The sequence below is a fragment of the Indicator indicator genome, chromosome 26 (genome assembly GCF_027791375.1).
Source record: "Indicator indicator isolate 239-I01 chromosome 26, UM_Iind_1.1, whole genome shotgun sequence".
Lineage (NCBI taxonomy): Eukaryota > Metazoa > Chordata > Aves > Piciformes > Indicatoridae > Indicator > Indicator indicator.
The window spans coordinates 7,464,874-7,490,660 of record NC_072035.1 but is presented as its reverse complement, the minus strand read 5'-3'; the positions used below and the strand labels follow the sequence as shown (position 1 = coordinate 7,490,660).

General features: G+C 40.6%; 1 protein-coding gene across 2 annotated transcripts in view; it reads left to right on the top strand.

The window, feature by feature from the left end:
- The window catches only part of AACS (acetoacetyl-CoA synthetase), a 40,674-nt gene continuing 14,887 nt past the window's right edge, over positions 1-25,787 (top strand). For both annotated transcript variants that reach the window (XM_054392688.1, XM_054392687.1), the window contains exons 1-8: positions 1-118; positions 3,179-3,282; positions 7,609-7,729; positions 10,602-10,715; positions 19,063-19,160; positions 23,509-23,623; positions 24,176-24,257; positions 24,918-25,065. In XM_054392688.1, coding sequence (XP_054248663.1) covers positions 1-118; positions 3,179-3,282; positions 7,609-7,729; positions 10,602-10,715; positions 19,063-19,160; positions 23,509-23,623; positions 24,176-24,257; positions 24,918-25,065 — 900 coding nt within the window. The remainder of the gene's footprint in view (positions 119-3,178; positions 3,283-7,608; positions 7,730-10,601; positions 10,716-19,062; positions 19,161-23,508; positions 23,624-24,175; positions 24,258-24,917; positions 25,066-25,787) is intronic.

Below are 25,787 nucleotides of genomic sequence, written 5' to 3'. Positions count from 1 at the left end.
ATGTCCCAAGAACCCGAGATCATGGAGTCGCAGGTGATGTGGGAGCCCGACACGAAGCGCAACACCCACATGGACCGGTTCCGCACCGCCGTGGCCAACAGCTGCGGGCTGCGTCTGGGTGAGCGCCGGGCGGGAGGGGAGGCCCTCGGGGTCGTGCTCTGGCTGTGTGGGTTGGTGGGTCTCTGCGTCCCTGAGACTCCGCATGCCCTGGCGCTGGCCCTACCGCTAGAGAGGGGCCAAGGTGCTCGTGGGGTGTCCGAACAGCTCCCCTCCCCGAGGAGCAAGAGGAGACAAAGTGGTCTAGGCTTCGAGATGGATGCTCTACTTGTGCCTTCTACAGAGGTCTCTGGTGCAGCATCTCGCTTAGTGTGAAGGTACATGCTGATGGGAAATGCAAACAGCCTTATCAGTTACTGCTGCTGCTGGATGTCAGCCCGGGCAGCGTCGGCTCTGGTACCAGCGGTGTGCTCCTGGCTGCTCAGGTGCACAGCTGAAGGCCTCTGTGCAGGGCTTTCCTGGGATGAGCAGCAGTACTGAAGTGACTTAGTGTATTAAGGGAACGTGGGAAGGAGGGATCATTGCCATCGTTGCTGTAAGGCTAGAGTACGCTCTAGTATAGTGCTTTGACAGCACGTGTGTGAGGTTTGAGCTAAGGCTATGCTCATCTGTATTTATGAAGGGTATACTTTCTGTAGTGTTTAAGTATGCTGGGAAGTGAAAGGTGATGCATAAGTTGGTTTGGTGGTGGAAATAAGGTGTTTCTGCTATGTGTCTGCTTGAGGTCTTAAATATCAACCTCTGCTTTGTGCTCACTCAAATGCTTACATGGCTGTGAATAGGTCTGCAGCCCTTTGACTTGGAAACCCCCTGTCAGCTTTGATTTAGCCTGACTTTGAGTAAGGGGTTGGCCCTCCAGAGGTGTCTTTCAACCCACATTGTTTTTCTGATATCTATAGGTGATGTCTTCAGTAAGTTTGTGGTCCTGGCTGAATGGGCTTGCTTACATGGTGAATCAGATGGACTTCAGTGCATGTGGGTGTTGAACCCTACATAGTTCTGACTATGTTGTCTGTTTTTCCTAGGTATTTGGGGATCAAGTTGCTTGTGTAACTTCCCTGTAATAATTTGTCTCATGGGGGACGGGAGGGAGTAGTTCTGGCAAGTGTCCTGACAAGTTTGTCAGTTCAGTGGAAATGTGCCAGTGGTATAGGTGACAACATTCTAGAGCAGTTGCAGTGTATCTACTGCTTCCAGCAGTTCATGTCTGGGAAACAGTAATGCACCTTGATTTGGAATTCACTGCTTTGGCCAGCCAGATCTCTAACTCTCCTATATAGGAAGCAAATTACTATAAGATTTTAGCTAACTCCTCAGTAGGAAATGTCATGTCATTGGTACTTGTGATCAAGATTGAATGCAGTTTCACATGGTCTATGGCTGTAACAACTATAACTGTTTTCACCCTGTTTTGAAGTGGCTATTTCTATTGAAAAGTGAACTTCCATGCAAATACAGAAACCTTTATCATATTCCATTAAATTTGAACTGATGTTCATTGGCCTGTGTGCTATTCAACAACTAAGAATGGATCCTTTAACAATAGGATGTGGACTGACTCAGGAGAGCTACGGGCAATATAATACTTTAAATAACATGGCTCTAAAGGCCCTACCCTGAAAATGTAGTAACCAGATGTAATGTTTAATTACTGAATAACAGGTCTGTGCCCTGAAGGGCTTGCAGGCTAAAGCTTATTTGCAGAAGAACTGTACAGATAAGACAGAATCAACTGTTGGCGCTGTAAGAAAGCGAATTAGTGGTGACTTGCAGCTTCTTGGGTTTATCAAATGATTTGGAGCATGTGGTACAATTGGTTTTTAAAGGAGGAGATGGATTGTTGATCTTCCCTTTGTTTAAGCCCTATCCCCACACCATGGGATGTGCAGTGTACAGAATAGTGCAGAATAACTTTGAAGGAGTGTAAAAACAGGTACGTAGGACACTGAGTGAGGCAACACAAGCAAAAGCTGAGTTACGGAGAAGAGTCTTTGCCTTTGCTTCTACTATGTCAGTAATCCCTACGGAGTGATATTGCATCGATGGAAAAGATTGAGTGGCGTAAGCTGCGGAAGGGACAGGCTGGGTGGGGAACTAGCTGTAGTGATAAAGTGTGAGTAACAGTTTAGAGATTGCTTTGAATGCTTGTAGCTTATGCAGCTGGAAGGTGTGCTCCTTGTAGGAAGAGGGTGCAAAGCTGGCTTATGAAACAGTGGGATAACAGGATTATAAACCAAACCTAACTGGAGAAAATGACTGAGTGGTTTAGCTGAAAGCATTAAATAGGAAACACAGTTGGCAGAGCGGGAAATTGTTGCCACTGTCACTGATGGCAGATAGTTGTCTTTAATTTGGCTGCAGGTGCAGCTTTCAGAGGGCATGGACATGACTTGGGAATGTCACTTGAGCTGCTGCTGAGGAATTTGCTTCAGTTATTCATTCTGAATTGTGCTTTTTGTTATGCATTCTTCAAGTTACTCTGTCTCTCTGTTGTGTAGGACTTAAACTGCTCACTTCCATGTTTTTAATGCCAGGTCATGATTTTAATAATCCAGCTAGTAAATATGTTGCTTCACTTTGTTGTTTTAGTGTGAAGAGGTAAGCTGCAATCTGCCAGACCCCAGATGTACTCAGGAGTAATGCATGCTTCCTTTAACAGTGCTGTTGATTTTACAGTTAGGTAATGAATTAAGTAATCTCAGGGGGTCTGTGCTAGTCCAGCTGTCCCTTGTGAGGAAGACTGACTTATCTCTTGCTCTATGAAAGCAGTATGTTGATGGTGTGATAAGGAGTGAAAGTGTCAGCAAGTGTCTAGCCTTCAGTTTCACTGAATTGAAGTGGGGAGGTGTTGCAGAGACCTATTAGAAAAGGGCCTTGTCTGTGGTGGCAAATGGCTTGTAACAGTCAGGTGAAATGATGCCATCTGTTCAGATGTTCAGGCAGAGTATTTGTTGATACTACAGTTGCTTGCCCTGAGCAGAAATGGTCTGCTCTATGTAATCAGTTTTATCTTACTGGCTCCTTTAGCCACAAATTTTCTTTATCTGGGATATCCCTGATTATGGGTTGCCTCATTGCTGCAGTTCTCTGCATATGGCTAACTGGTCTCTATTACTTCTAGCCAACTACAATGACCTGTACCAGTGGTCCGTGGAATCGTTCTCAGACTTCTGGGCAGAGTTTTGGAAGTATAGCAATATTGTCTGCTCTCGCCTGTACGATGAGGTAAGTGTGTGTTTGTCTTTTACAATCACAAAGGGGGAATAAATCAGTTTTACAATCAATCCTTTGACTTGTTCCCGGAACCCCTTGCAAGTGATATGAAGAATCTGTCAAGTGTGTGTATAGTCCTGAGTTTCCTGGTGTGGTGGATGGTGGTGTTCTGTTGCAAATACAGTTTAGGACAGTGAAATACTCAAGCTTCGCTGTCCTGAACAGTTCTACTGTAGTGTCCTTCTGGTTGTTTCATCTCATATGCTGCTTTCTGCTTTAGGGTTATACTTGTAGAATATCATCTTGAGTCTGTAAGTGCTGGCATGAAGTCAAGTCCATGTTTATATTCCCTGAGTCAGCTTACCTGATTAAGCACACCTGTTCAACTCCAGTTCTGTAGAACTAGTTATGGAAGCCGCTGCAATCAGATGTAGGCTTGAAGTGTCTCTGAGGGAATGGTAGTTGCTGAACAGAGGTGAAGCACTCGACCATGCCACAGTGGTTTGAGATCAAGTTGGCTTCCTCTTGCAAATGGAGGACAGAGTTGTGGTGTGGGACATGAACATCACCCTGCGGTCTTCCATCTGAAGAAGATGGACTAATTACTTGAAAAGCTTGTTGTAGAGGAACCTTCCTGAGACTTACAGATGACTGGACTTCTTTCTTAATCCCTGGAGACCATCTGTTCCAAGAACATTGAGAGTACTGCCAGTTCTGCAAAGGGAATTGGTAAGTTACTTTGATCTTTTTCCGATCCTACAAATGTTTCTATGGCATGATATGATAGATAAGGCAGTTCCTTCTGCCATGAAACTGCATGCTCTGATGTCTTAATGTGACCTACCCTTTAGAAGGGTGAATTCAGAAAGTTATGTAAGAACTATGCTGCTTTTTGAAGTATGTGGCTTGAAGATTGCAAACACTTAATTGTTTTTTTTTTTTTTCTGTAGCTGGTAGGTTGTATTTGGGTACTCTCCATTTTCTCTAGATACTCTGTGCTGTTAGTAAGGCTATTTTTCTAAATTTTCACATGGATATAAATTGCCCTGAGCAAGCAGTTTAGAGGAGCTCTTGTGTACCCTTGAGCAAGCTGGACAATAACACTACTTTTCTTGCCTTGCAGGGCTGGTACTCCTGGAAGTCTGCCTCTCCAGACATCACCAATGGCTGGAAAGGGGACTGAAGCATGCATTGGTGGCCTAAAAATGGATGTTTCCTGAGAAGCAAGAAGATGGGCATGTCTAGGAGGGCTTTAATTAGACTACTTGTGAGCTTCTAGGTCCCTGTGCACCTGTTCTACAAGGGTCTTGCTGTGGTGTGAGATTTTAAAATAGGAGAGGTGGAGTCGGTTGATAGACAAGTGCTGCAGAAGATACCTTGATTTGCTCTTTATGGATATTGCTGTTTGCCTCTAACTTTCCCTCAGTGTCAGTGTAGTGTCAGCTTCAAGGAGTGACTCAGCTTTGAGCCTCAAAACTGATTTCCTTTGATCTTTACTATTGGCCCTTCTCTGTTGAATGTCAGGAGGAAAGGCTGACTGCAGTAACTGAGCTGTTCTGTAGTAGCTGAAGCCATGAAAAGTTTGATTTGAAAGTGTCTAATTTTGATCCCTGCTGCTTATTGGAAGTAAGCATTATACTTCGAGGAAAATAATTTACTTGTGAACTAGAGTTTACTTCTCTGTTCCCAGATGGTGAAACAGTTTCTACTTTCACAGGTTGTTCTAAGAAAGAATAAAACTTCTTGTGTATGTAAGGCAGGCAGCTGCTGTTTTATTCAAACTTTACTAAAGGCTTTAAGTATTTGATGTAGACATGCTCATGTCACTCTGTAGCAATTCATATTCCTATCACTTCTAGAAAGAATGAAGATACTTGCACTGCACAAAGCTCTGCTGATATGGCAGCATTGGCATTATGTCAAGTTACAAGTAGCTGTTGATTTTGAATGAGGAATGGAGCCTAAAATTATTTTCTTTTCTGCTATGGGAAGCACCTGACAGCTGTTGTTCCTGCAGAGGAGCTGGCTGCTTTGAGCATTCTGGTAGTATCTACTCCAGGTTTTCACGAGGCATGCTGTTCTGCTCATCAGGTCATGCAGAATATCACATGTATCACAGTAAGGCAGTGTTTTTCTGCCTCATGCTAACGGTAAGATCCATTCTCAAAGATCTCTGCTTAGGGCAAGCAGAGTCTCTGGAGCATGGTAGTGCATGGGGCATTGTAGTAGAGGTGTGGGCAGAGGAGATTTTTAATGTGATTGTTATTTGTAGCTGCTGAGGCTTGGGAAGGTAGTCACTGATTAGCTGCTCTGAAGAGCAACTGCAGAGCAGGAACTGGAGGAATGGGAGTACAGCTGATGCTTGGTATGTTCACCTAAGCACACAAATTGGTCGTGTCTGCCTTAGTGCTGCTGAGTGGGAGTGAAGCCTTAGTCGTTTAATGAGGGCTGCAGTCAGCAGTACTGTAGGCTGCACTTTCCTGCAGACTTGCTGAGCATTTGTTGGGATTGTATGAAGTGGAAGGTGTGTTGCCAAGCTCTGTATTTTTAGAGACTTGCTACAACTAGGATATTCCACTTCTCCTTGAGTTTGTTTCTTGCTGAGAACGTCTGTCTAAGAAATAGATGAAGTTGTCTGTATAATAAAGCAGCACTACCGAAGAGATTAGGCTTAACCAGGAATCATAGGTGTTACCTGAGTAGAAAATAATGGAATGACAAAGTATAACTCCAGCATCTTATGCTAGTGGAGCTCTTTGAAGGAGTGTTCCACTTCGGGGAAAAATTCGCGTTTTCCAGGACAAGAATCTAATATAACTGAAAACATTCTGCTCACTTCTTTTCAAGCTAAGGAAGTCAGTAATGAGTCAGTTTTAAGGGTGCAGCAATATATGTTGGTATAAAAAGATATTTTTGCAGCCTGAGTGGACAGCTTAATGTTGTAACTCAGTTCTAGCTAATTGTTGTGAGCAAATCACAAGTTCCCATTTTTAGAAAATTCATCTGAAAGAAGGTAATACAGCAGAGCACTTCCACATGAGCTTTAACTTATTTTAAAGTGAATGTTAGGATTGCCTGCAGTAATACACATGCTGCCCATCTCAAAGCACACAAATATTAGCCTTTCTGGAATGGGAAGCAGAATAGCCTTTTACTTGGTCCAAAAGAATGCTCTTTATGTAATGCATGTGCAATCCATGAGAGAGAACCTGAGGGTATAGACTGAAGCTTTCAAAAACACAACTATACATAAAGTTTCCATTCAAAGATACTGCTGCTGGGCAGTTGAATCTCTAAAGAGTGGGGCATTTTGGAAGGCATTTACTTACCTTTGTGGCTAATGCTAAGGGGCTCTTTACATATTATTGTTATTAAAGGTATAGTCTTGACTGTGAATTATCAAGGGGTAACTTAATATTTTGAAGTGTAATTATTTCAAGATGGGGATGGGGGGAAGTCCTTTCAGCTGAACATATTTTTGTGATTTCCTTCCATTGCATTTTCTAATTCTTTGCATGTCTTAGCCCTAAATGGGGAATTGCTTAAAATATGGGTTTATTAGATGGTTTATAGGATTCACATTATTTAGAAGACAGTAAACTGAGGCTGGAGGAGTATGAATGCTGAGTTTGTAATGCAGTATTTATTTGTAGAGATTAGTAGCAGTACTTGTGAGCTCTGAATGAACCTATGAATATTTTAATGTTTTCTGCAGCTTAAAACAATTGAGAACTGGAATAAAGAGTTTCAAGTTACATTTGCCTATAGAGCTCACTTATTTAGTCTAGGGTTAATCAGGATTACCACTGTCTAGGTTCCTGGTGTTCTCTACTGTGTGACCCATGATGGAGAACAATGGGTGCTCACACCTTTCTTTGCTTGTGTTTTCATAAGAGGGTGGCTGGGGCACATTGCTGGTAGGGAGCTGCAATATTTTGTAGCTCAGTCTCTCTCGAGGCAAAACCTCAGTGGGAGTTGTGGTTTGTGTGTGTCTGGGAGTTGTGGTTTGTGTGTGTCTTGTGGTCTGGATGTAGTCATCGTGGTTTGCTTCACTTGTGTGTTTAAGGTTGGCCCAAAGGTAGAGCTGTCAGCAGGGAACTTTCTCGTTTTGTTGTAATGTTTTTGTTTGTGACAGTTGAAAAATAAATTTTTTTCCAGGCCTGTAATTACCAGATCTAGTGTCTGCTTGCCATCTGTAAGCTGGGAGAAATGATTCTTGCTTAATGGAGTGTACAGAGAGCTTGGAATTAATTAGCTGTTTTCTGTACAATGCTCTGGAAAATAAATTACATTAGTTTTTCAGGAAATGTATTTATGTTTTGTTTTTTTTTTTTACAGGTGGTTGATACTTCCAAAAGCATTGCAGACATCCCAGAATGGTTCAAAGGAAGCCGTCTGAACTATGCAGAAAATCTTCTGAAGCACAAGGACAATGACAAGATTGCACTGTATGCAGCAAGTAAGAAAGAATTAATGGCTTGTATTTATTCCTAGTGCAGAGGGCTGGGTCTCATAAATCAGCTCTGCCTTTTGTGAAACCTTGGAATAAATTGACTTGGGTGAGGAGAAGAGGAAAATAAAGCCAGTAACTCTGATACAGTGCTGCGAAACATCCTGTGGGAATATAGATCTGAAAAGGCCTTGACAAACTAAATGCAGGTTTCTTAGAATTTGCTTAACTGCATTAAGTTAATGGAGATCATGGTGTTTGACATCACTCAATATTTGAGCTGTTACTTCACATTTATCAAATACTTGCCTCATGCTTGCTTTCAGGATGTATTTTTGGCACTGTTTCTCAATATTCTTCCTAACCTTTTCCTATGCCTTTTGCCTTAGGAATACTAAGGGCTACCTGGGGTGTTGTAGATAAGAATGAACTCTGCTTTGACGGTTCAGAGGGGAAGTAGTTATGTGTATGGAAGACTTGGAATTTCACTTTCCTGGAACACTACATATCAGTCAGTCTATGGTTACAGTGGAGAAGATGAAAGTCTAATAAAATCTGGTTATATACTCATAATGAGGATGGCAATGTTAAAGAGAGTACCATCCCTATGTCTGCTGACTTTAATTTAAAAAAAAATGATTCTAATATCTGTTAGATGGGATTAGCTTCTGTGCAGGTGTGTGAGTGTTTTCTTAGGGAGTTGTGTTCTGAGCTCCCCTTTTGCAGGACCTAATCCTTATCATAAGACTGACCAAGGGGTGATGCTTCCTAATACCTTAACAATAAACAATGCAGTCTTACAACTCATTAGCAGAGAAAATTATGCAGAACTATGGATTGATTGTGTGAAAAGTCTTTGTTTCTGATATCTGGAGCTCTGTTTTTGAATTACATGTATTGGTGTTCTGATAGCTCTTTAAAAGATGAGACAATAGAATCATCTTCTGTAAGCTTAATACTAAAGAAGTACTTACCAGTTGCATTTTATTGCTCAAATGTATTGAAAGAAACCTCTCTGATCATTTATCAACTACCACTTCAGGGAGAAGGGGGAGGGGAAAAAAAGTCTGTAACCCAGTTTTGGTGTAGTAAGAATTGATCTGATGAAGTCTGGTAGAAATGAGACTTGTAAAAGAAAGCTGGCTTCAAAGTGGTGAACTCATTGCTTTCAAATGTTGAGATTATTAGAAAAGCTTCTTAGGTATTATTTAATGGAGGAAAAAAATCAATGCAGCTAAGTACATCCTGTACAACAGCTGAAAGCCAAACACTGATTAGTAAGCCAACTCCAAATGGCATGTAGAATTGACATGATTGATTTGTTAATGTTAAAAGGTAAACATGCCACTTGAAGTTGACCTAAAGACTTTCGGTTTAAATTATTGAAGAAATTTTGTCAAACAAAATAATTCAGTAAGTTGGATAATATGATTACATTGTCCCTATAGATCTTGTTTCTTGTTAGGAAGTCATGGGGTATATTGGACACTCACTGCTTTGTGCCATGCAATCACAGGTGATGGTACCAAAAGGACCCAAATTATTTTCCAGTTGACTACTGTATCTGTACTGGAGCAAACACTTCTCTGCAGTGAACAGATTTCCACCTGCATTTCTTTTCATGACCTTCTGTTGTATTTAATCTTCTTAAGTTCTCTTAAGTCAGAGTATTTTTTGTTAACCCCTCACTGCTAGGTCAGAATGGGGTTTTGGAAACCTCTGTCAGGTGTGTGTATTCACTAGGGGAGTGATGTGGCTGTAACAGGGCACAGGAATGTAAATGTGACTTTGCTAAACAATTTCACTTGTCACTGGCTCCCATGGTGAGTCTCTCATTTGTGCCTTCCTTCTCCTGAGGGTTTACTTGTGGAGTGAGATCAGAGCTCTGTTTCCTGTTGTTCTGTGGGGACAGAATCTGTTGGCAGTCTCTGCATTGACTTTTTTCCCATCACAACTTGCTCTCTTGCTCCATGTAAGTCCAGATTTACTGGGATAAAAGTCTGCAGCAAAAGAGTGAAAATATTGTTCTCTGCCTAAGGAAATTAAGCTGGTGGCTCTTCTGCAAGGACCTGCTGTACCAGGGCATGCAGTACATTTTAGTTGTGACATCCTTGGTGTGTTTCCCTAAGTGCTGGCACCTGGAAACAGGACAGGCCAAATGGCTTGGAGGAATCATGCTGATAAAGTACAGGAAGGGACCCTTAAGATGACAAACGTTGCCTTTCATAATGTTTGGGTTTGCTCATTTTGTTTCACGAGTGGTTCATTAACAGCTTATGTAACATCTGACATTCAGGACAAAAATGCAGTTCTCTTCAGAGGTGAATGGAGCCCAGTTTAGTTTGTTTGCCTTGTGGTATGTTGGCAAATGTGGATGTTTAAAAAGCACATTGAATGTCAGGCCTTAATAACTATATGTGCATGACTTTCTAGTCAAGAGTGACTTCTTATAATAAAGGCTACAGCTGGCACCTTGGTGCTGCTTCCTAGACCTAACTAGAAAACTGAACAAAAAGGGAAAATGAGGTTATCCTTTTCAAGTTAGAAAGTAGCCTTGGTGAGTGAAAGGTATTTATCATGAATGCTCTTAAAGAACGCACCTTTCTCTACTGAAGTTTGTGTTTTTGTAGGTGCAGGTTCCAGTCTTCAATGACCTTTGGCCTACTGAATAACTTCTATTGATTAATACTTGATTTCCATTAAAGAAATCTTAGTCCAGCATAAGAGGACCTTGAAAAAGTATAATTATCAGTGGAAACTTTTCTCCTGTAACTGCTTTGTATTGTTTTGGGTTTTTTCTTCCAGAATTAGTTTTTTGTACTAAACACTAACGTTGCAATGCATGATTTCTGACTGGTGGTTTTAATCTCCTTTTTCTCAGAAGAAGGCAAGGAAGAAATCCTGAAAGTTACTTTTGAAGAACTGAGACAAGCTGTAGCTTTGTATGCTGCAGCCATGAGGAAGATGGGAGTAAAAGTAGGAGACAGAGTTGTGGGTGAGTAACTTTTTTTTTTTTTTTTTAAAGGATAGGAGGTGAAATTTTCTTGAAAGATGGAAGTGAGTAATCAGGGTTATAGAAGCATGAATATGGAATACTATTTGACAGAAACATTCTGAAGACAAGGCTTTTATGCTGCTATATTTACATTTGCATGAAATACACTTCTAGAGGGAAGGAAAGTGGGATTAGCCTGCAAGTTCTCTAGCACTGGAGGGAGAAGGAAAATACCTCATTCATAGCTTCACTAAAGTCTGCTTTATAAGCCCTCTGTGGAAGCAGAAGTGATGGAGTCTCTGTATCTAGCTGAGCCTTGACTCAAAAGGTCTGGCAGATTGACACAGAGAGAGTCTTGGAAATTACAGTCCCAGGTTTGGTGGCTCTGGTACTAGCTGGCAACTACTGACCCTGTGGCCCCAGGTAACACTATGCACTGAGCTACTCTTCTTGAGGAATGGACTTGCACCACCTTCTGCCACCAGTGCATTTGCAAGGAGCATCTTCCGGAATGGTGAGGTAGTGAACAGCCGTTGAGCAGTAACCATTCAAGTCTTATCAATGCAGAGAGGAGTAGTTGGAAACCTGTGATCTCTTCAGTAATTCCCAGAATTTTCTGGAGTATTTCTTGTCATGTGGATTTTGCTACATAAACACTTTTTTGTCTTGTAAACAGTTCTTACAGTATACAGTCCAGGCATAGAAAGGAGTTACTCAATCTGGCCTCAGTCCATTTATTTCTAAGTGGCTGGTTTTGATCTTCCAGCTGAGCTGCTTTGCCTCTGTGCTTCACATGCTCTGTAACATGCTCTGTAGTTCTGTCAGTGTAATGCAAGTCAGAGCTGCAATATCCCTGAGGCTTATTCACTCCTACCTGGTAGTTCTGCTGATGTGCTGATCTTACTACTGGACTGATATGTTTTTTGAGCAATACTTGGCCATTATTCTAAGTATGTGTGAATTCTTATGATGCAATATCTTATGATGAAACTATTTGATTTGTTTTCTGGATGTTACAGACCGAAAACCAGAACTCAAACCCCTGTTTTCAAAAACATAAGGATATGCATTATTATTAAACCCATTTATTAAATGTATATTATTATTAAATGTATAATATACTAGAGAGCCCATGCTTCCTGCATGTGGTGTGGGTATTCTATAGAACTGGTAACTGAACATTTAATTATCGCAGATGGTGGCTTATTTTTTTGCATAGAATTAGAGCTAAATCCTTAATTGGGTGTGAACCACCCAGTGAAGTTGGGAAAGCTTGTCTAAATGAAGACTAACTTAAGATTTTCTAATTTTATTTCCATTTTCAAACTTAACACTGTCATGTTCCTATCTGACTTGTTAAGGAGCAGCAGCCTGAAACCTAACTAATGAATAGGAAAACTCACACTTTACAAAAACTTGGATATTTAGAACTTAAATGTTGTTTCTTGCAATATGTCCTTTGTGTACATCAAGGGGGAAAAGTGGAGTTTGTGTTTGCTGCAAGAACATTGGCAAAACAAATTTCAGTTCTGCATTTAGCTGGAAACTTGGACGTTAGGAAACCAATCCAAGTCCCAGCCAGGTTTTTGTTGACCCCTTCTAATGCTTTCTGTAAATGCTGCTTGTCATTGTGAAGCACACTCAATACACTCCCTTTGCAGTGAAATTTCTCCTCTTACTGTGTACAAAAAAAATCACATGCTCTGTTTTGTAGACTGCTTGTTGAGATTTAATCCACTATTATTTATTGTCTTAAAAATAAAGAAGTCCTATCAGGGCTCACACCAGGTCTTCTGTATGTGTTGCTGGTTATGCTGATCTGAAGGACTGAATTTCTTGTGTAAGTGTCAAAAAGGATGCTCTGAACCAGTTTCAGACCCCATAATATGATGAAATGCTGTGAAGGAAAGTGATGGACAAAGCAGAAGAGTAATGCCTGGGTATGTTTTCATAACTGTGGAGAGGCTACTATGTGGGGAGGACAGTAGCTGTAAATTTGTGCATAGCAGCAGCTGTAGCTTTGTGTTCCTGCAAGTAGAAACCTGCTGTTCTTTATTGTCCCACTCCTCAGGTTAAAGTCTGCTGCTTAGGCATTACATATTAGTATCTGATGCTAAATTAGAGTTTTAATGCCTGGGAAGAAAATGCTGCTCACTAGGGTGACAGTTTAAGTATGACTGGGAGCAGTCACATTTAATGGGAACATTAATTCTGAACTAAGAATAAAAAAATTTACATACATGAGACTTTAATTCACACCTTGGAACACAAAACAGTCCTGGTTTTGCAACCTGGTTATCACCTCTAGAACACTCCTAATCAAACCCAGTTAGAAATAACTGTTTGGGAAAAGACAGCATGTGATGCTGTCATCTTGTGATCATCTCATGAGCAGTTCTTAAAGTGTACTGTGCAGGGGAAATGTGCTCTGTAGCTGGAGACAATGTGCTATTGGAATGCAGCTGTAATCAGTGGTGAAAATAATTAAGCTAATAATGCTATTACTATTTTAGTAACAGTTCCCTTTAACTGTATTTTGCTTAGCACAACCAGAGACTGGCTGACTCTTGAATTTGTTTTGGCAGCTGGCTCACCTCTTAATAAAATTCAAGAATTATAGTTGATAACTTGGAGTGAACAAAATAGTATGCTTTAGATGCTGCTTGGCTTTATTTATACAGGGTTTTTTTAGGTGTTTACAGAAGATAGCAATTCCAAGTTGCTGCTAGTGATTCATCCTCAATGTCAGGGCTTCTTTCCACAGAAGGGGCAGGATTTTAACTGTGCATTGTGTCCTGGTTTTGGGAGTCAACACACATATTTTCTCCCATGGAAACCCTGGAAGGATTTTTCAGTGATTTCAAGAGGAGGCTATTTGATGTTACTGTTATTTAAAGAAAAATACAAATCCTGAAACAAACAAAAAAAAAAAGTGAAAAAAGAAAATATACATTGAAAGCACAATAAAAAATACTATCTGGATCCCACCTCCCTAAATCTCTGGAGTTAAGCTCCCATCATTTGGGAGACTGCAGTTTGTTTGTTTGCTTGTTTTTTCCCTTAGCCTTTTTGTGCATTTCCCGAGCAAAAGTTCCCTGTCTGGCACATCCACACAGCCCTTTCTGCCCAGATGCTGGGTACAAGTATCTGTGCTGGAACCCTTGAGCATTTCAATAGCTTAAGCACATCTTTATGAGCAGTTGTAGCTTATTTGTGGGAGCATGCTTGCACTGAGCCTGGAGTCCTTACAAAGCCCTTTACTTTTGATAACAGAGATTAATGACTTTAGGCAACCTTTCTGTTTCCTTAAAATCCCTTTGTGGCTTGGGTAGAGCTTTTTAAATTATCCATTTTTCACATACTGCATTTTATTCTGGGAAATTTCTCATATTCTACTTTTTTTTCTCACTCTGCTTCCTTACCCTGACTGGTGAGAGACTCTTTTCCTTGTAATCTTCAGGCAGTTGAACCCATATCAACTCCTATCAGTGGAGATGTTGGCAGTTTCCCCCTTCCCCTGGTGCACCCAGTTCTAGACTCGTGAGTGACAGATTGCTTTGCCTTGGGCAGCAGCTCATATCTGGGGAGAGCTTCTCTATGTAAGAAATCCAGTGGGGTTTTTAATGGCAATTCATGTATTTTTATACATGCACACATGCATATTTTAAATTGGTTCTCAATTTATTTCATACATTCTTTCCTGTACCAGGGGATATTTGCAGTCCTGGGAAGAGCTAAACCATAACAGTGCAGTCAGAGGTTGAGGCTGTGGGCTTTTCTCCAAATCCCAAATTGCAATGAGGGAGAGATGTTAAGTGCTGGATGAGAAAGTTTGAGCATACACCCACTTGTAGTATTGAAGATCAGGTTCTCCAAAGCTTGCCAAAATCTGCTGGGACCTAATTTGGTCCAAAATTTATAGCAGATGGCAAAAGGAAGGGTGATTCTTCATGTGGTTTATAGCAGCAACACAGGGCATGTTTTTACTGCTTCTGAAAAATCATTTTTTAAATAGAAGGGAGATATTAATTTCATTACGGTTGCCTAACACTTAGTCAGCCTGCCAGGTTCTGGTGTCCTTTGTTACCACTTTCCCTTAAAGTCACTTAGTGTTGGGCTGTCAGAATTACACATAATACCATTAACATTGTTTTTCTTGTGAATTTCCTCTCTTCTCTACTGTATCTAGGACAAAACCTCTCTAAAGTCTCATTAGACTTAACATGTCCCCTAGTTTCTTCAGTACAATTTATGGTTGCATCATGACAGTAATAGTATGTTAAAGTTGGAGGTGGGTGAATGTGGGAGGAGAAGCAGCAGTGTCAGCACTTTTTCAGCTTGATTTCATCCTAGTCTTCCCTTTCCATCACTAAGGAGATAGCATTTGACAGTAAACATAACTGACGCAGATGTGTGGTGAAACAGCTCTCTTCTAACAACATGCAGCGTTGTCAGTGATGCTCTGAACTGTTGGAAGAGAAGTACAATGCCTAATGCTAACTGCACAGATCCACGTGGGGAGTGCTCCTGGTCTCTCACTGGCCATCTCTTTGGCAAATCATAATGACTGCAGCAGGAGAAAAAAAAAAAAAAACGGAGAGTATCCATGGTTTTCATCTCTGGATAGGTTGCTTCTATTATATCCCTGTAGCCAGCTTTGTTCTACTACAAGTCAGCAGTTAAACTAATCTTCCCCACGTGTTCACACACAAAATGCTCCACAAAACATCAATGAATTACATTGTTTAAAGCTGGTATTTTATCTATAGTAACTGTATTAGCCCTAGTTGCTTACGTGGATTTTAGAGCTAGCTTTGTAAGAAGATTAGCCTGTTACTAATAGTCTCAGGCCACAGTAATGTCAGGTAGGATGACAGTTTTAAGTCCTACAGGAGAATGCCCTGTTAACATCAAAGAGAAAATGGAAATCTGGTCTCTGAATTGTCTCCTCAGTTTGAGACCTGGTATAGATCAATAGTACAAGTTATTGGGAAGACATGTCAGTTGCATCTCTCTCCTTCCTCCTGATACATTCTTTCAGGGCCAAGACTAAATCTTTCATGCAGGATCAAGTTTGGGGGTAGTGTTTTGGTTTTACTTTTCCATTCAGATGATTCTGAATGTTTGGATGCCTCCAAATAGGTTTGGTTTGTTTTTTTTTTTACTGCTTTTGGAGGCATTAGATGCTTGTAAGGAATGTGTTCTTTGCAGTCTGAGAAATGAGGCTTTTGACATAGTTTCCAGCATGATAATATCAGAAATTTTTGGACTATAGTCTTTGTCTGCTCCTCTGGTAAAGCGCTATGGTGTAAATGAACAAATCTAAATTTAATCTCAGCATTTACTAGATTAAGTAAATAGCAACTGACAGAAAATGTCCTGAGCAGATCAGGCTGTAAGGGCTTCCTAAAAAAAAATCCATAGTGTTTTGAAGATATCATTTGTCCTGCTTTTATTTCTTTCTCCTTATAAGGGAGATTTTATACATATAAGGTAGGAAGAGTGTTGCTAGGACGCTTGGTGTGTCATACACTGGATTCTTGGTGTTTCTGGCATCTGTGTTTTGAGCCCTTCATTCAATTGCTTTTTAGTTCACCTACAGAGGGTGTAAAGATCCTCTTTCTAGAAACAAAAGACAGCTTCCACCTGTCTTACCAGCTTCAAGAAAGGAGTAAGTTAAGAAACAGAGACCAAAGTATCTTCTGTGGGCTTCACCCATGTTGACAAATGCTGGCTTTGATACTGTGAACTATTGCGTCAAGGAACACGGAGATTCTACAGAAATAGTGATCAAACATGATGAATGATTAAATTAGCTTGTACCATTATTCTTCTGTTGTGTAGAGCTTCTGTACCTAGGTCCCTGTTCTGTGACCTCCAATGTGAGTCCAGCTAGAAACACTGGAATTTTCATCCTTTGTTAGCCACATTCCTCTTTACCAAGTTTCAGACACTTATGACCTGTGTCAGCTTACAGAATGCCAAGGAATCTGTTGATACTTTGAGCACAGTCGAGTGCAAGGAGCTTTACCTACATGACAGTTGCTGTGATGGGTTTGCAGAATCTCTGATGCGAGAAAGGGAGAAATAGAAAATATTTCTGAGAATCCGTTTTTAATCTGAAAGACTTGACAGGAGAAGTAGTTTGTGTCATTTAGAGTTAGGAGCTATTGAGAGGAAAGCAACCTGAGTTCTTTGCTGTGTTTGGAGAATCTCTGTCGAGAGCAGCACCACGTTTTTATTCATAATATGTGGTGTTGGGGATTGGGACAAATAAAAGTCCCAGAGAGTGAGCAGACTGGCTGCCTGCAGTGGTTGGGTAAGGATACAGAGATGTAGAGTAAGTTGCCTTATGTGTTTCATACCTTTGGGCTGATATCAGCCAAAACTTAAACCTCTAAAACTCAACCACCACCTGAAAGCCAACTGACAAATGAAAGTAATGATTTGTCTGGCTCACAATAAGATGACTTATATTCTAAGATTTATGCTCTTACCCTGAGGGTTTTATAGGAGTGGTAAAAAGAACTTGCTTGTAGTGGAGCTGGTGCATGGCAAGGTAATAACTGCTCCAAAGCATGGAGAGACATCTTTCAGTTTTCATTGCACTCTGGTCCCCTCATAATCCCATCTGAGAAATGCTCACAGGAAATATTTGTCATCATTTAAAAAAAAAACTTGCTTCCATCACACTGAATTACATTTTAGTCTCTTCTGATTCATGTATTTCAAATTGTTGTTCAGGGAGAAAGATGCCTCTTAAAAGAAAAATCTCTGAAATTTTGGGATACTGTACCTGGTATCATATATATTGACCACAAGGGAAAACTAGCAAAATAAATAGTGCCTTTATGGGTTGTGAGGTTATACTGCACTTTATGTACTTAGATCTAACCTTTGCTAAACAAAACATTACAAACTGTCAGTGGTTCTAGGGAGTAATATATTTTTTAACATGGTATGAGGTTTTTATTATCTTCTGGGTTTCCCCTCCCCCCCCTCAGAAATCGTTGGGCTTTACTCATAATGCTGTTTTCAAAGTTGCTACTTGTGAAAGCACAGCATCTTACAGACCACCTGAAGTGGTCAAGCTGGTATAAGAAACTGATTTCACTGCTTTTTCAACTGTGAAGAAAAATCTCCATTTAAGGCTTACTTTTCAAGTCTTGTTTACACAGTTAGATTTGATCAAGCTATGTAGACAAACTGGCAAAAATGAAGCTCAGTAACCTTCTGTTTGATAAAGTTAGCATGATAGAAATTGCTAGTAAAATCTGTGATCTTAGTTCCAGTCCTGAAAAGTGCCTAGGACTGGTGAATTTTTTGCTGTCTACTTCTGGAGCACCTGCAACTTGCACTGCAGTCCAAGATCTGTCAGCGCTCTCCATTTTTGCTAATTGCCTTGCAAAGCATTTTTATTGCCATGTAAGTTTGCTTTCAGACACTGAATTCTAGGTAGGTATCCAAGTACTGCAATTAGGCCTGTCGAGTGCCTTTTTAAATGTACTTAGACATCTATGTAGTTGCTTCAGAAGGCTGATCTGAAAGTCCAGATTTTTATCATCTACTCCAGTGTGGTTTGTGAAGTTCAGTTGGGTGTTTTCATTTATGGGTTGCGTTCTCATCAGTTGAAAGTCAATCTCAACTACCCAGCACTTACTAGAGAGTTGTTCAAATTGAGCCCACAGAAAATCGAACATTCTTGACATTAATTTTTTTCTCTGCGCCTTGATAAATTGAACTTAAATCTTGAAATTTTTCTGCAAGCTAATGAGATAAACCTGAAGAGCTGCATTTGTGGGGAAATATTGCAGGGCTTGTCCTGCTGTTATTCCCTTATCAGCTGAGACACTGGTTTTGCCTGTTTGTGTTTAAGATTTTGGCAGTGTCTGCCAGTCAATGCTTAGCTTTAAAACTGAATCTCTGCTTCTGAACAGAGTATTTACAATCTTTCCTTGCAGATGCTTGTTTCTTCTGATGGCAGCATTCCCCTGTATGCTGCTGTATTCTTAGTTTCTCTGTACCCTATTCAATCCACAAACTTGCTTTCTCTCCCGGCTGCTCTTTTCAACCTACTGCCCTCCATCCTGAAAGTCTCATTAATTAAGCAGAAACATTTGTAGACATAAAAACTGATAAAAATACTTCCGTTTGTTAAAAGAATCTTAATTCCTTGTTGATTTCAAAGGAGGAGGATGTAGTGATCATGTGGAAGATTTTAAAGGATGTTTCAGTCTAGGATCTTTTTTCCCCATCTGTTCAAGCTGGCTACTATATGAACCATATTTATTGTAAGATTTGATGTATTTCAGTTTCTCTCTCTCTAACAATTTAAATTCTGCCATAGGTTACTTACCAAACAGTATTCATGCAGTGGAAGCAATGCTGGCTGCTGCAAGTATTGGTGCTATCTGGAGTTCAACATCGCCAGACTTTGGCATTAACGTGAGTAGCTTTGTGAGTGCATGTTGCAGAAAAGCTGGCACCGTCTCAGACAAATGTGGGGACTGTCACACTGTCACTTTAGCCTTACTGCCACCTCCTGGCATGGCCAAGTACACCAGGGTTTGTTTATTTTTTTTTCCTAGCTATCACAAACTGAAGGAAAACCCATGGTTTGATTTGTCAGTGACTGACAGTGTAGTAATTTTTGAGCATCTTTAGCCAACTCACTGCTGGGACATTTTCAGGCAGAATCCACAGTCTTGGTGGGCTTTTATTATATCAAATATGCAACTCAGCAGAAATGCAGCAGGGTTTCACAGGTTGCATCGGATTGGAAGGGACCACAAAGGTCATATTGTCCAACCTCCCTGCAGCGAGCAGGGACAAGATCAGGGTGACCAGGGCCACATCAAATCTGATCTTGAACGTGTCCAGGGGTGGGACTGGGTCTTGGCCCCTTTGTTCCGAATCTTTCCCCAGGCTGCTTAGGCACACTGCAGTTTCTTTGCCTAAGTAAGTCCCTTCTGCCTCCTGTGTGGGTAAACTGAGAAACACTCCAGGTGGTCTTTTCCAGAAGGCTTTGTTTGCCAACAAGATGAGGAACCCCAGACTAATGTCGCTAACCTGTTTAACTCTCTTTTGTGTAGGAATAAATGTTGCATGTAAAACATGGTAAAAAATAAAACCAAACCAAACCAAAAAAAAACCCCAAACAAACCATCATGATATCCAAACAGATGTTACAATGTACCTTGGAGCTTTGGGAATATGCTCTGCTTCCTTTAGAAAGTCTTTAGCACGCATCATTGCATAAGCAGCAACAGATACAAATCACTTCTGAAATGGAGTGAACATTTTTCATATCTAAAAGTTTGTATGGAAGCATTTGCAGAATGTACTATTTGTGCATCAAGAACACTGAAAATACTGCAGTTTTGGGGTAACTGAGACCCTCAATCTCAGTGTTTAACCTGAGTAGCTGGTTAAATGCATCAAACTGTTGTCTGTGGAGTAGCGGTAGAGGGCAGCAGCATTCTACTTTCCTCCACTTGAGGGTCTATCATTGGGGAAAAAAAAAAAGATTAAAAAACCTCATTACAGCATATAATGATCAATCTGTTCTACAAATATTTTCTGCTTGCTCAGAAAATGACAGTATGGAGTATTTTCTTTGCAGTGTGATTTGATCTCTCATCTGGGGGAAGACTGTTCATTTTTGCCTACGTTACAAAGTACTGGTCTGTTTTCTGTCCATGTTATGCTGTTATTTTCAGTGCTCAGCTTCACTTGGGTTTTGTGATAGTTTTTTAATGGAACTCAGCCTTGGAGCAGCACTGCCATTGATATCATTTATTTTCCTTAGGCTTGGCAGCATGCGTTGGCATGAATTCAAATCCTAAAATCTTGAGGGAGATCAGCAGAGGTCCTTAGGGATATTGGCTTCTACCCTAAGGAGAAGATATTTCTCCTTCTCTGCAGTTGGATTAGTGCTGTTAACATAAATGAAGATTTTTTTGGTTGTTGTTGCTTTGTTTGTGTTTTGGGAAGCAGTGTGGTGTTTTCAGCATTTGAAATCCAATTGTGTATATATGTTTTTGTGAAGCTTAGAAATGTCACTTTTCAGAACTGCCTACACATTGCAGGCTCTGAATGCCATACATCCAGTGTTCAGGAAGTCTGCTATCAGAGCACCAGTAAGCTCCCTCCCACACAGAATGCTGCTCTTGGCAGCTTTTGCTTCATTTCTCTACTCCCTGTTACCCATTTATGTATATTAATAGGAAAGTGGTTCTCTTATGCCTGAGAACAAGAAATTGTTGGGTATGTAAGATTAAAAAGCTCTGCTCTTGGTGCTATGTGAGTAAACCTTTGGTGTAAGCTCTTGCAAAGTCAGTGCAGCTCTATTCTTGGTGTCCTGCGCAGTTTTTCACACTGCATTTGAGGCTCCTATAATAGAATGAGCTATATCTGGAATACCTGGGCTTTTCATGAAAGCAATTTCTTTGCTGAGCCATCTGGTTGGACTAAAGTTCCAGTGTAGCAATTACATGTTCCATCTGTTTGTATTGCCTTTGTATCGTGCCAGGCTGCCCTGTGGGATTTGATCCTGCCAGTGCCAATGAATCCAACTGGGTGTGTTAGCAGGATCAGCAAGACCCTGAGAATTGTAGTCATCTCTGTTTCATATTCACACTTGTCTTCAGATTTGTTTCTTCTGTTAGACTACTCTTCGTCGTCTTGTGGGTCTTCATTTTTGAACATTGGGCAGCGTGGATATGGGCTGTGTATGCTCTGGGTTCAGCATGAACATGTACACTCATTGTATCTTTTGGCTGCTTGATTTGTTCTTTGAGAATGGTACAAAGAAGTAGATACAGAAACATACCCAAGAAAGCAAGAAATTTGATTTCATACCTCCACTGTGAGGACAAGCTGAGGGAGCTTCAGCCTAGAGAAGACGAAACTCTGAGGGGGGATCTTAGCTGCCTTGCAATACCTGAAGGCATTCTACAAGAAGGCCAGAGAGGGACTCTTCATGTCTAGCAACAGGACAATGGGGAATGGTTTTAAGCTGAGGGAGAGGAGGTTTAGACTAGGCATTAGGAAGAAATTCTTCAGTATGAGGGTGGTGGGACTCCAGGTTGCCCAGGGAGGTTGTAGATGTCCCCTCCCTGGGGGCATTCAAGGCCAGGTTGGATGTAGCCTTGAGCAGCTGAGCCTGGTTGAGAGGCATCCCTGCTGATGGCTAGGAGGTTGGAGTAGATGATCTCTTAAGATTCCTTCTGACCTAAGACCTTCTATGATACTCTGTTAGAGTAATTTTAATGTACTAGGTAAATCTACAGTTCTGACTTGGCTTCTTGAAAACCTCTTCAGCCACCAAAACAGGCTCTGGTGATTTTTGTTTTAACCTAATTCATAGTTAGGTGTCAGTGTGTTGCCACTGTGTTGTCACTGTGTTTTCTTATGATCTGAGCAAGGAAAAGGAAATGCATCTTCAGGTGATAGGAGAGGAAGCTATTAAGTGACATTCAGCAGAGACAGTTGCATTTCACGCAGCTAAACCTGACATTTAGTCATGTCCCTGTTTCTAAGCTGTGGTGTTCAATGAGCCTTCCTGAAAAGACAACATAGAGAAGCTGTTGGGACAGGACCTCTGCACTTTAGCAGTAGGCTTTCTTGCAACCTTGACAAGTCCAGCTTGCAAAGCAGGAATTTAACAAAGATTAATTGACTGATGTTTCTGCACTGATCTTTTTATTTGGTAATTTGTTTTTCATTTTGGCTGCAAAGTAGAGCACAGAGCAGGAGACAGAAGAATACAGAGAGGTAGGAAGAATAAGCATGTGACTGAGGTCTGATTTTTGCAGCATGGTTTAGGAGATTGTTCCTGAACAGTTAGCTGACAATTTTACAGTATTTGAGTAATCTTGTAGTTCATAATGCTTCAAGTAATGTAGGTAGAGAGGGATGGACATTACTGTGTGCTGAAAGCTTTTACTAAAAGGATTTTCTTCCTGCTGTTGAATACAAAAAGATCTGTTTCTGGTAGGCTGCTACATGCAGTGTACTTGAAAGAAAAAAATGAAATGCCAGGGGGTGCTTCTATCCAATGTGATAATAGTTAAGGTAAATTCCTGGAAACAGTGTCAGCTGAAGGAGACAGTGGAAAAGGTAGCCTTTGAAGGTGCCCTGTCCCAGAGGTTCTAAAGGAGTTGTGGTAGTTTGTTGCTGATAGGCGTGTAAGTGTTTTCAATATCTAGTTGTGGTAAAAATCCATGCTGCAGTTTCCTTTTGTTAATTGTAGCAGAACAAAGCTGCTTGTTTGTGTGAGGTGCCACCTTACCATGGGATAAGTGTATCTTCCAGGAGACAGATGCTTTTCATTTTCTTCACATGCAGGCTCAAACTACCAGTGCACTGTCAAAGAAACACTGGGGACAGTTTACAAGGGCATCTAGAGCACCTGCCAGCAGATGCAGACAGGAATCTTGTGGACCTTTAAGTAAATTTAAGTGCCTAACTCCTGCTCCTGTCACAGGTGCTTAACCTCCTTAGATGGGTTTGTAAGTCTGATTCTTAAGATTAATTTTTAGCTGGTTGAATAACTTTGCGAACTTGATCCTTTGGTTCATATGTTTGGGGGTCATGAAATAGATTGCACACCAATGGATTGCACACCTGTTGCACTTTGATCTTTGAATGAAAGGCAAGCATGCTGTCTTCCAGTTTTCCTGCTAATTCCTGTCCGAATTCCTAGCTTGAGTTGAGATTGTGTTTTGTATGCACCATGCTCTCTTACTGTAGCAATTAATGTAGTTTTTTACTTTTGTCTCTTTGTCCCCAGGGTGTACTGGACAGATTTTCCCAAATTCAACCTAAGCTCATCTTCTCTGTTGAAGCTGTTATATACAATGGCAAAGAACATAACCACTTGGAAAAGCTGCTTAGTGTGGTAAAAGGTATTTCACTGCATACCATCTAGTCTTGGTTAAGCTGAGCTTTGTGGGCACTCAAAAGCCTTCACTGCCACTACAGTGACACTTCCTCCTTTACAGTATCTCTGCCCACTTAAAATTTCAGAACTGATTTGAGTAAAAACCAGGCTTTTGTGTAATTCTAACAGTCTTTTGCTAGCTTAGCATAAATACAGCATCATAAATGAGTCAGCAGTATTTGTATGGGGGAACAGGGGCTAGTGATACTTGTTTGGTTCTTTTTAAGTCCAAGTGGAGTACTGCTGAAGGCAAATGAAGTGGTATTAGAGCACTATAATTTGCAGATTTACACATGTATTTTAAAAGGCTGGCAATGCTGAGGAAATTGTATCTTAGGTAACAGCTTAGTCTCTTGGGGTTTCTTAACATTTAAAACTCTATCCAAAAACTTTGTGCATCAGAATTATTTCTCCCACTTAGTGCATTACATTGTATGATCCAGTCAGACAGGAAAGACCTTTGGTTTATGTAACAGAATGTAAAAAGATTTTTTTTAAATTTTTCTCATTTTTCCAGGGCTTCCAGATCTAAAAAAAGTGGTGGTGATTCCATATGTCTTCTCGAGAGAAACCATAGACATTTCTAAGATTCCAAACAGGTAATGGGAGCTTCTGAGCTGTGCCTCTCCTAACTAAGATGAGATGGATGCTGATAGCTGTTGAAACTGCCTGATCTCTTGTACCCTAAAACTAGGAATTAGCCAGATTGATTGATTAATGCTGGTCCAGTTTCATACTGAAAAGAGTAATAGTGTATTGCTGCAGATGTTTTGCATCTGCAGAACCACTGTTGGTGGTATTGGTTCTCAAGGGAAGGCAAAATTGAATAGGATATTATCAGGGAGAAGAGAGTGGCTTTCAGAAACGAGTAAGTAAGTGGGAAATTTTAGACATAATTTGTCTTGCTTATTTATTGGTCTGGATCACATATTTACCTTTTTGGAAATGGTTGAGTTCCAGACTTTGTGCTGAGGATCACCTTGTTCCAGTCTGCTTTGAGCTGTTAAAACTGGCAGCTGATCTAGGTGCAGATTTATAGACTTTGATTATGTTGTGTTAAATCTCAATATTGTGCTAATGTTTTATTTTAAAACAGGGAAAAAAAGAAAAGAAACAATCATTAGCAATTCAAAGAGCAGAAAGACTAGGAATAGAAATAATATACATAGCTTGAGTGTATAGCTGAATGTAAAAGAGCTATTTAGATAGAGGGCTTTCAAAAATGCTTGAACTGTTCCTTTTTCCCCTCTCTTATGCAGTATCTTTTTAGAAGACTTCCTTGCTACTGGGAAAGGAGACCAAGCCCCCCAGCTGGAGTTTGAACAGCTGCCTTTCAGTCATCCTCTCTTCATCATGTATTCATCAGGCACAACAGGGGCACCAAAATGCATGGTTCATTCAGCAGGGGTATGTCTTCCCTCCTGGAGCTGCACTATCTATATTTAACTACCTGGGTTACATTTTTCTTTTAACAGTATCATACCATAATGCACTTTAAAGAAGAATTGATTGCTGACAGCTTTCTCAGTAACTTGCAATGAAACTTTCATTTGTAAGTGACTGAAACCAGATATGGACTAATAAGGATTAAAAAAATAATTTGGTTTAGAAATTGGTATGGAGACCTTTAAGATTTTGGCTGTTTTCTGGGAGCAAATGTCAGTCACAAAACCAGTAGTAGAACTGGTCTGACTAATACTTGCAGAAGAAGGGACAAAGAACTTGAATTGGGTGCTTGGAACTGATTTTTGGACACTGTCAAGCTGAGGCTCATAGGGATCTTGCCATTTTTATTATCTAGAATGTTTTTGCCTTAAACTTTATCCCCTGTGTCTTTCAGTTCAGCTCATGTCACCTTCATCTATCCCTAAAGGAAGGAAGCTGGAAGCTTAGCTATCTGTTTGGGTGTAGGTTTTTGCTTTGTATGCTTTAGGCAGTGTCTTGTTGTGTACATGCAATGTTACTGCCAAAATCATCCACGATAGCAAACTTTCCACTTAGTACTCATGTTCTACATATTTTTCTGGGCAGTTTCTTAAAGTCCACAAAGTGACTCCAGCCATTAGGCTTAGTGTTGAAGCTAGCACTGCCATTAGTGTAACCCTTAACGCAGGGCTTTTGCCTCTTAA